The sequence below is a fragment of the Crinia signifera genome, chromosome 4 (genome assembly GCF_055691185.1).
Source record: "Crinia signifera chromosome 4, ASM5569118v1, whole genome shotgun sequence".
In the NCBI taxonomy this organism is placed as follows: domain Eukaryota; kingdom Metazoa; phylum Chordata; class Amphibia; order Anura; family Myobatrachidae; genus Crinia; species Crinia signifera.
Window position 1 is genome coordinate 11,954,213 of NC_139220.1, and position 10,345 is coordinate 11,964,557.

At 46.9% G+C, this 10,345-nt stretch overlaps 1 protein-coding gene across 3 annotated transcripts in view; it reads left to right on the forward strand.

Annotated features, from left to right (window-relative positions):
• Window positions 1-9,144, forward strand: part of LMNTD1 (lamin tail domain containing 1) — a 104,624-nt gene extending 95,480 nt beyond the window's left edge. For 2 of the 3 annotated variants that reach the window (XM_083181102.1, XM_083181101.1), the window contains exons 16-18: window positions 463-551; window positions 2,833-3,000; window positions 8,803-8,935. In XM_083181102.1, coding sequence (XP_083037228.1) covers window positions 463-551; window positions 2,833-2,982 — 239 coding nt within the window. In that variant the 3' untranslated portion in view covers window positions 2,983-3,000; window positions 8,803-8,935. Of the gene's footprint in view, window positions 1-462; window positions 552-2,832; window positions 3,001-8,802 lie in introns of all 3 variants that reach the window. The other variant, XM_083181103.1, reaches the window with a different exon arrangement.
• Window positions 9,145-10,345: the final 1,201 nt, after the last annotated feature.

Below are 10,345 nucleotides of genomic sequence, written 5' to 3' on the forward strand. Positions count from 1 at the left end.
CATAGTACTGGTGTAACAAGGCTGACATTCGTTCCCTGGGGGGGAGGGCCGTCTTACCAGCATTGTAGGCCCAGGACAGCACTCTGATTGGTGGGTAGCTGCAGCCATTTACCAATCAGCATGAGCCATGCACTGTCTGGAGAGGTATGTTCCATTCCTTCTACTGTGCCTACCAAAGTAGCGGGTACAAGGTGCACTTGGCATGGTGGGCAGGGCGTCCAGAGAGGGCAATGGGGCATGGGTCAGAATTTTTGCGGTGTAACTTCCTGAATGAATGGAAGCATTGGCCTCCGTGCGCCAGGGAGAAGACTATTTAATTCCATATAATACAGCGTTGTCTGCTTACAGAATTACGGTGTCTTATTCTCCCCACTTTATGCAAATGAAAACGCATTCTTCTATTGATCTGGTAATGCGGCCTGTACATCTGTGGCTGAGAACCTGTCTCGTCCTGTCCGGCAGGTGTACCAAGCACAGGGCCCGGGAACGGCAAAGATACAAGTGTCAGCCAAGGCAACAAGAAGAGGCGAGGGCCCACCCGGTCAGCGGGGGTAAGTGACACTCTCAGTGCTGCGCCATGACTGGGCCACCTCGTCCGGCAATGATTCAATGACCAGTCAGTTGGGAACGTAGTACAAAGTGAACACAGGGGGTGACATTTAATAGGATGAGATATTTAGACTTTTGCGAGTTTTTGTAAAAAAAGGCAGAATTTGCACGCTTTTTAGAAATTGCCAATTTAGGGTTCGCACTTTTTGACGAAAATCAGACATTCTGACCAGTTGATTTTGTCTCTCTCTGTTCAATTCCCATCCAGATGTTTTCCCATTATAACGTATACAACTCGTAAATTTAATAGGATGCGATTTTTGGAAAAATTTACCAAAAATCGCAAAACAAATATACCAAGTTCAACATTCTACATACATTCACACATGTATGTGTGAATGTATGTATGTAATGTGTAATAAAGTTATACTGTACGTGTGTGTGTGTGTTTTATTTCACTATTTGTACTGTTGTGGAACTACAAGTATCAGCAGGCCCTTTGCCCCACATGCTGGGACTTGTGGTTCTCCAAGTCCCTACATGCGGTGCAGGCTTGCTGGGACTTTTAGTTCCACAAACGGTACACAATAGTTTAATCTACTATTAACCGTTTATCAGCCCGGTACCCACCGCCCCAGGGGCACCGGGGACAGCCCCAGGCTTCAGCCTGGGCAGGGGTAACTCTGGAGGGGAGGACCCTTTTTTGGGGGGTCTCCACTCCTCCAAGGTCCCTGCCCGGGCTGACCAGCCACAAGGATGAATGCTTTGGCCAGGGGAACTTGAATAAAATGTTTTTTTTCCCGACTGTGGCATTACCCTGTCATCTGTTTGGGCCTGGTACTCACTTTGAACCCTTATTTTGGTAACCAGGACCGGCCCTTGAGCCTGGTGCTGGTTTTAGAAATCCTGGGTATCCCCAAAGTTTTTTGACCACTGAATTTCTAAAACCAGGACCGGTTCTTTAAGCCCGGGGCTGGTTATGCTCAGGAAGGGGACCCCACGCAGTTTTAATTTTTTTCATTTTACTTTTACACATTTTTTGGGATAGAACCATACACAGACTGCACTGGTCTGTGCATGTTTCTGTCGGCATGTTGAACTTGGTCTATTTGTTTTGCGTTGGTAACGTTTTCCAAATATCGCATCCTAATAAATTTGTTGTATACATTTTAATGCAGCGCTTCTCAACCTCGGTCCTCAGGACCCGCCAACAGTGCACGTTTTCCAGGTCACCCGGCAGGTGCACTCATTATTCACTGACACATTTTAAAAGATCACAGGTGGAGCTAATTATTTCACCTGTGAGGAGACCTGGAAAACGTGCACTGTGGGGGTTCCTGAGGACCGATGTTGAGAACCACTGTTTTAATGGAAAAACAACTCGATGCGAATTGAAGCGCGAGACAAAATCGACAGGTCAGAATATGCGATTTTTACTGCAAATCAAACCCGATTAAATTGGCGATTGCGGACGTTTTTTGACTAAAAAAATTGCAAAGAGCTATTTGCTGGATTTGTACATTCTTTGGAGTTAATGCATTACAAAATATGGGCCAATAATCAGGGTGAAGCCACAAGACTGTAGGAGATGCTTTGAGTAATAAGTGCCAACAGCGACATCTAGTGTCCAAATGTAGAGTTGCGTGTCGTGTTTTGTGATCAACCCTAAAATAAAAAATTTTACATAAGAAAAGTAACCTATAGGAGCTAAATATAATCATACTTGATAACATATATATATATATATATATATGTAGCATAACATGCCAAGTTGCTAATGGCCCCTGTCCCATCTGGTCTAGCCGCTTGCTGGTCTTGACATATGATTTATAAATTAGCTGTCACACTTGGTAAAACAATACATTTCATGATCCTTTCTCACTTTATTACTGGCAGCCTCCTATGGTTTCACCGACTGATAGTCATCCCTTCTCTTTGACTGGCCCGTGGACCAATCAGAACCTGGGGGTGGGGTAGGACAGGTGCCGGGGGTGGAGCTATGCTCTGTATCCCAGCACCTTGGGGAGAATTGTTTTATGGGTTGTCTGTGCCAGCAATGGAACCATCTGGTACTACCCCATCGATGGCAAAAGTATTCTACAATGGCCAAAACCCATAGATGATCAAGAAACATCGATGGTGGATAGCCATGCCTAATATTACACTGGCAGATGTTTGCAGGACATGTAGTTCTGTTCTCCCCCACCAGTCATTTCAATGCAACACAAGGACCTCTATACTTCTGATGAGATACTAATATATCTTTGTCTGTTTACACGACAGGCAAGGAGAGGGACACTTAGGATCCTCCTCCCTGGAAGCTTCTCCCCACCCTCCCACCAGCACCAGGCAGGGCTACAGATATTGCAGACAGTACAGAACCTTTCTTTCCAGCCTCCGATGCCGCGTCCTCCTGCACTTACATCCTGGTGATCCGGAACCCATAGACAGGTCAGGACCGCACCCCCCCCCCCCCCTCCTCTTACTGTCTTGTCAAACTCTTAAGGGGTGTACACACGGAGCAAATTTGTGCTATTTTCTAAGCAATCTGACTAGATTGCTTAGAAAGTAAGCACAGATCTCTCCGTGTGTATGTTCCGAGAGATTACATATCTCTTGCTAACTAAATCAGTGCATGCAGTCAAAATCTAATCAAATTGCTTAGCAAATGACTGCAAATCTCTCTATGTGTACAGAATGAGATACTGATCACAATCTCTCATTCTGAACAACTACCCGGCCTTTTTTTGCTTAAGCAAAATTGCTTAGCAAAATCGCTAAGCAAAAATTCTTAGCACAAATCTCTGCGTGTGTATGTGCTCTCCATGGGAGATCTTGACACCAGCAACATTGCTTAGAAAAATTGCTTAGCAAAATTGCTTAGCACAGATCTCTACGTGTGTATGCCCCTTTACTGTAGCCTACACAGTAGGGACACTGCATATACCCAGTCAGAGCCGGCCTTAGCCTAAATGACGCCCTAGGCAAGATTTTGGCTGGCGCCCCCTAGCACCGCCACTAGTTCCGCCTCTGACCCTGCTCCCCTTTCCCAGCACCATCAACCCTCATCATAGCAGTCATTATTTTGGTGCTCCTACCCGCAATATTTTAAATAGAAACAGTGCACACATTCAGTGTGCAGCCCAAACAGGGCTGTATTCTTGCTGGGAAGGGGCATGGCCACACAATAGTACCCCCAATTCAAATTATGCCACACAGTAGTGCAACTTTATTCACATTATATCATGCGATGGTGTCCCTTATTCACGTTACATCACACAGTAGTACCACTTTACCTTATATACATTACTCACATTATTCACATTATACCCTTAGAAAAAAATCCTGAGAAAATATTGTATTTTAAGCACCTCCATGGCCACACTGCAACCCAGCACAAAGCAGTGTGTGCTGGACAGAGGAGAAGAGCTGAAGCTGCTGCAGTCACTTAAGGGGAGGGGGCCCGGGGCCCCCACTGGGCCCTTCCATCAGACTTTGGCCTGGGTAATTTGTACCCACTACCCCTTTCTCTCAGCACCCCTGATAATACCACACAGAAATGCCCCTTACATATGACACACGTTATTAATGTCCTTATAACCATAATGCCCTTTACACATTATGCCAACCTTTATTAATGCCCTTCATACACATAATGACACACATAATACCCCTTACACATATGTTGCACATTATTAATGCCCTTATGCCAGGGTTTCCCAATCTTTTTCTAATCATGGCACCCTAGAGCATGGGTCCTCAAACTGCGGCCCTCCAGATGTTGTGAAACTACAAATCCCAGCATGCCATGCCACAGTTTTAACACTCCCTTATAGAAAAACTGTGGCAAGGCATGCTGGGATTTGTAGTTTCACAACATCTGGAGGGCCGTAGTTTGAGGACCCATGCCCTAGAGTAACAGAATTTTTCCAAGGCACCCCTAGGCCCCAAAAAATGTATATCAAATTAAGTAGATTGTGTTTATATGTGCTTCTTAGGTTCAGTTATGTGGTAAAGGGCAGGATTTGCTTCTGATTGTACACATTTTATGATTGGCAGCCACCAGCACTGTTTTTTTCAAGAAATAATTGATCATAAGAATATAGGCATGATGCATATCATTTTAATCAGCAGAAGCTGCTGATGCCCCTAGGCATTCCAAATGCCCTAGGCATTTGCCTAGTTTGCCTATGCTCTGTACCCAGTCAGTATATACCCACCCTGCTGACAGTCACTAGCCAGGCTATACAGACTATGGGGAAGTTCTAATTAAAAAGACAGACTGGGTATTTCCCCATGGACCTATATGCAGGACCGTGATGAGGTGCGTGCGTCAGTTGTTGCTACCCAGGGGGCTAAGTCAATGGCGCGGCACAGGCGGCTGTCCACGATGCGCCTTAGAGAGGAAGTATGGCGCCCTTTTCCAATACAGGTCCCATGCTATGGCACTGCCTCTAGTACAGGGGCAAACCTTTGGGCTTCTCAGGGGTGTAACGTGATACATCGGCAGTCACTATGTCGGCAGTATGGCTGTGTCATAGTCATGATGTCAGCATTGACCACGTCACCACTTATCATGTAGACACTGATTAAATGTTGACCCTAACAGTTATCACTACCTCCCTCTAACCTAATACCTAACCCGGACCACTCATGCAGTGTAACCCAAACACCCCCCCCACCACCGCCACCCTTAGTGTCTATCACTACCCTTCCACCTGCAGCCTAACCATAATGACAACATTTTGACAATGTTAACATTTCACATGTTGACAGTCTAGAAGTGTCGACATATAGCCTGTAGACATTTTACCAATGTCAAAATCATAATTGTGGACCCAATGACTACATCCCTTTCCAAGCAATAAACACCTGTTAGAAGATTATGCCACACAGTAACGCCCATTATACATGTTAAACCACAGAGTAGAGCCCCTTACACGTTAGACTGCAGTAGAGCCCCTTATACATGTTACAACACAGTAGAACCCCTTACACATGTTACACTGCAGTAGAACCCCCTTATACATGTTACACTGCAGTAGAACCCCCTTATACATGTTACACTGCAGTAGAACCCCCTTATACATGCTATACCACAGTAGAGCCCCTTGTACACGTTACACCACAGTAGAGCCCCTTATACATGTTACACCACAGTAGAACCCCTTATACATGTTACACACAGTAGAACCCCTTATACACATTACTACACAGTAGAACCCCTTATAGATGTTACAACACAGTAGAACCCCTTATACATGTTACACTGCAGTAGAACCCCATAATACATTCTATACCACAGTAGAGACCCTTATACATGTTACACCACGGTAGAGCCCCTTATACATAGTACACCACAGTAGAACCCATTGTACACTTTACACCACAGTAGAGCCCCTTATACATATTGCACTACAGTAGAGCTCCTTATACACGTTACAAGCCCCTTAAACTTGTTACACCACAGTAGAACCTCTTCTACATGTTACACCACAGTAGAACCCCTTATACATGTTACAAGCCCCTTATACTTGTTACACCACAGTAGAACCCTTTATACATGTTACAAGCCCCTTATACTTGTTACACCACAGTAGAACCCCTTATACATGTTACACCACAGTAGAACCCCTTATACATGTTACAAGCCCCTTATACTTGTTACACCACAGTAGAACCCCTTTTATTTGTTACACCACAGTAGAACCTCTTCTACATGTTAAACTACAGTAGAACCCCTTATACATGTTACAAGCCCCTTATACTTGTTACACCACAGTAGAACCCCTTATACATGTTACACCACAGTAGAGCCCCTTATACATGGTACACTACAGTAGAACCCATTGTACACTTTACACCACAGTAGAGCCCCTTATACACATTACACTACAGTAGAGCTCCTTATACACGTTACAAGCCCCTTAAACTTGTTACACCACAGTAGAACCTCTTCTACATGTTACACCACAGTAGAGCCCATTATACATGTTACACCACAGTAGAGAGCCCCTTATATCCTTCCGTATCATGAACATTACAGGCTGATATCCTGCTAGCTCTGTCCTGATTAGTGAGCTTAGGGGTAACAGTGATCATATAATGTAGCAGAGGACCGAGGCTGTCACATATCATCTTCTCATACCTGCCACATAGATCTCCCTTGTGTGGAGACCTCACATCACCACCTAGTGTCTGTCCTTGGGCCTATACTTGGGTGTGGTTAGCATCTAGAGGGGGTGTGGCCAGCTACCACTGAAGCTTGGCTAAGCATTAAAGAGTGCCTGGGCTGGGAGATCTAGAAGCCATCATTGGGCACTGTGGGAGTGGGATAAGAGAGGCGTAATTACGTCTCTCCCAGGAGGCATGGAGAGTAGGGAGGGGGCGGAGCATACTGACAGGCAGCTGCAGCGTTTCCCACTGTAATGAATGTAGTGGTGCACCCAGCAGCAGTGGCGTCACTAGGGTTGGTGTCACCCGGGGTAGGAACTCATGGTGTCACCCCCCCAACTTTCTGGAAGATGGAGAGTGGATGCTTGTGCGCGCCGGAGGCGTGCCGAAAAATTGGAGGTGTGGCCTAACAGAAGGAGGCATGGTCTGTACCATGATTGTATTGTGTACCTGCAGATTGCACATTTTAGCGAACTATACCCATTACACATGATGTAATGCCAATTACACATAATGCCGCACACGTGATGCCAGTTACACATTATGCCCCACACCACAATGCTAATTACATGATACACCGCACTCTGTGATGCTAATTACACATTATGCCACACACCTTGATACCCATTACACCCCACACTGTGATGGTAATTACCCAATGCTCCCCACACCGTAATGCCCATTACGCCCCATACAATGATGCCCATTACACCGCACAATGTGATGTCCATTAAACATATGCCCCCACAGTGCCAGATACACATATGCCCCACAGTGCCAGAGACACATAAGCCCCCACAGTGCCAGATATTCCCCCACAGTGCCAAATACACATATGCCCCCACAGTTCCAGATATGCCCCCATAGTGCCAGATATGCCCCCACAGTGCCAGAAACACATATGCCCCACAGTGCCAGATATGCTCCCACAGTGCCAGAAACACATATGCCCCACAGTGCCAGAATTTCCCACCAGCAACTCACCATTGTTGCTGTCTCCATCTGCTGCTGCTGGGTGGGGGGGGGTACATGCCCCTCCTGCCCACACCCCAGTCCGGTGTCCCCCTGGCCTGCTGCCCTGTCTCCTGCAGCCGCCACGCCGCTTCAGAGGGGAGGGGAGCGCTCAGCGCAGGGCGCGTATCTCCTTCCCCCTCACTGTGTCCATGAGTCTTTCCCTGTCAGACAATTATATCTTGCGGGCCGGCTCTTGATTGGCTGCCGGCCTGCAAGCTCTGATTGGCTCACGGTCCCGCAGCCAATCAGGAGCCGGCCTGCAAGCTCTGATTGGCTGAAGGCCCAGACAGGGACAGACTCATAGACATAATGAAGGGGAAGTACTAGGAAATATGCGCCCCGTGCTGAGCGCTCTCCTCCCCTCCCCTCTGAAGCGGCGGATAGTGAGGGGAAGGAGAGATGCGAAATGCAGGTGCGGCAGCACGGCTGATGTTGGTGTCACCTCACTAACCGGTGACACCCGGTGCAGGCCGCACCCCCCGCACCTGCCTAGTGACGCCACTGCCCAGCAGAGCTGGAGCTGGGAGCTACATACATTTTGGCAGGCAGTGTTGCAGCTAGTGGGGACGATGGAGATAAAAGGACATTCAGACCTGCTGAGGCTGCCAGCTACTCTGGCCGCATATTTCAGCATAAGGAGCTAGCTCTTTACCTCCTCCTTTCCTGTAGGTAGCACAGGTGTTGTGAGTGGGAACACGTGATATTAGTCAAGGCCTGGACCTATATTCCAGCTAGAAACGCATCCCAGTGGTGTTTCTACAGAGTCACAGTACAGATTCATACGCACACACAAAGAAAGTAGTCCAGTCCGACAAATATTTGGCATAACGTCATTTTATTTAGTCTCTATCAGACTGTCAGAAACAAATGCAGCTCATTCCTTCCAAAGATTTTGTTCTGTAGATGAAATGGTTAATTATGGATTTCATAAGAGAGGGGGGGGGGGGGGGGGGGGGGTAGCACTGATAACTGTACAATGTATGATATATACAAATAATAACCAGTATTTTATAGTGACGGTATTCCCAGGCACCAAACTGACGCGTTTCACTTTCTATTTTGCAGCCAAACTCCCAGGGAGTCCTGTATCAGGGATATTCCGCACCCGCTGGGTCTGTTCTACAGAAGTTTTTCTCAAACTCCTCCTATAACATCCGTCTGGCGAGTCACGTGTCCCTGGTCCCCACCATCCTGTCCAATGTCTGATAAGCAAACAATAAACAGTGGCGGCATGACGTGACTGGCCTGTATCGCTTTATTGTAGCATCTAACGTTCTACTTTACTATCTAGTCCAGCATATATGTGCAATGTAAAAGGATTTTCTGGTCAATGATAAACTCAGCTTATGGTTGTGTAATGAGGGTAACAGGAATGGGGCCCTTGTACTGAGGAGACGTGGCCAAATACAGGAGGCGTGGTCATGATCCTACGGGAAAATAAATACTATGCGCAGTTTAGGATTTGTCCCCCTCATTAGCTGTCTGGGGTTTCCACTGGGCCTCTCCACCAGGCCTGGTTCTGGGTAATAAGTACCCCTCTCCTGTAGTGTAATATGGTAAGAACCTGGCCGATACCAGTCCGCTTACGTGTGGCTACAGGTGGAAAGGAAGGGGTACATTTACTAAAATGGGAGTTCTATTGTAGTTGAGTTGTTGCCCATAGCAACCAATCTTCTAGAAGGTGCAAAATAAATATTGCTACGGGCAACATCCCAGCTACAAGGGAACTCTCATCCTTACCCCGAAGACTTTTATATCTCTTTGTGATAACAGCAGAGAACGGGACAACGCAAACAGTCTGTGATATAGACATATGTGTGCTATAAATACACTCAATTGGATGCAGGGTGGCCAATCCCATTGGAATCAGTGGGGTCCCTGGATTTGGCCCCAAAATAGCCGAGATTTAAATCCCGGGATTGGAGTTTCGAATCCCAGTATTTTTGGGATTAGACTGAGCAGTCACTGAAATGCTGCCTGGCGGTTCCCGATCCCCGGCTGTGTGGCTCCACGCAGCGCGGCGGTCAGAGGTGAGGCTTCTCCAGCCGCATCACTGCCGCCCAACCTCCTTCCAGCGTAACCCCTGCACTCGGCGGCTGCAGCAAACCTGGGCCCGCACCTCCAGCCCTGCCTCCCGCTTTAGTAAGCCACTCCGTACCCACACAGATCGGACACCACTCCTGCAGTACGCACCCCGGCTCCCAGTTGCACCGTGTATGTGCAGGGCGGCTTGTTTTGGGGGGACAATCCCGGGAATCATTAAAGAACATTAAAGAACAATACAAAACAATGTTGTAAAATATACACATCCAATTAAACGATATAAACTATTGTCGTTCTTTTGGTTCATATGATTGTACACATCCAACCAGTAGAACATAGCACAACATTGTTGTCCCTACTATAGAAATTCTAAGCCCTGTACTTTAATTAAATTCAATTAGGGCAGTACGGATGTTGTAATGATTAGCATTACTGCCTCACATCACTAAGATCATAGGTTCCATTCCCACCATGACCCTAACTGTGTGGAGTTTGTATATTCTCCCCGTACTTGCGTGGGTTTCCTCCGGGTACTCCGGTTTCCTCCCACAATCCAAAAATATAC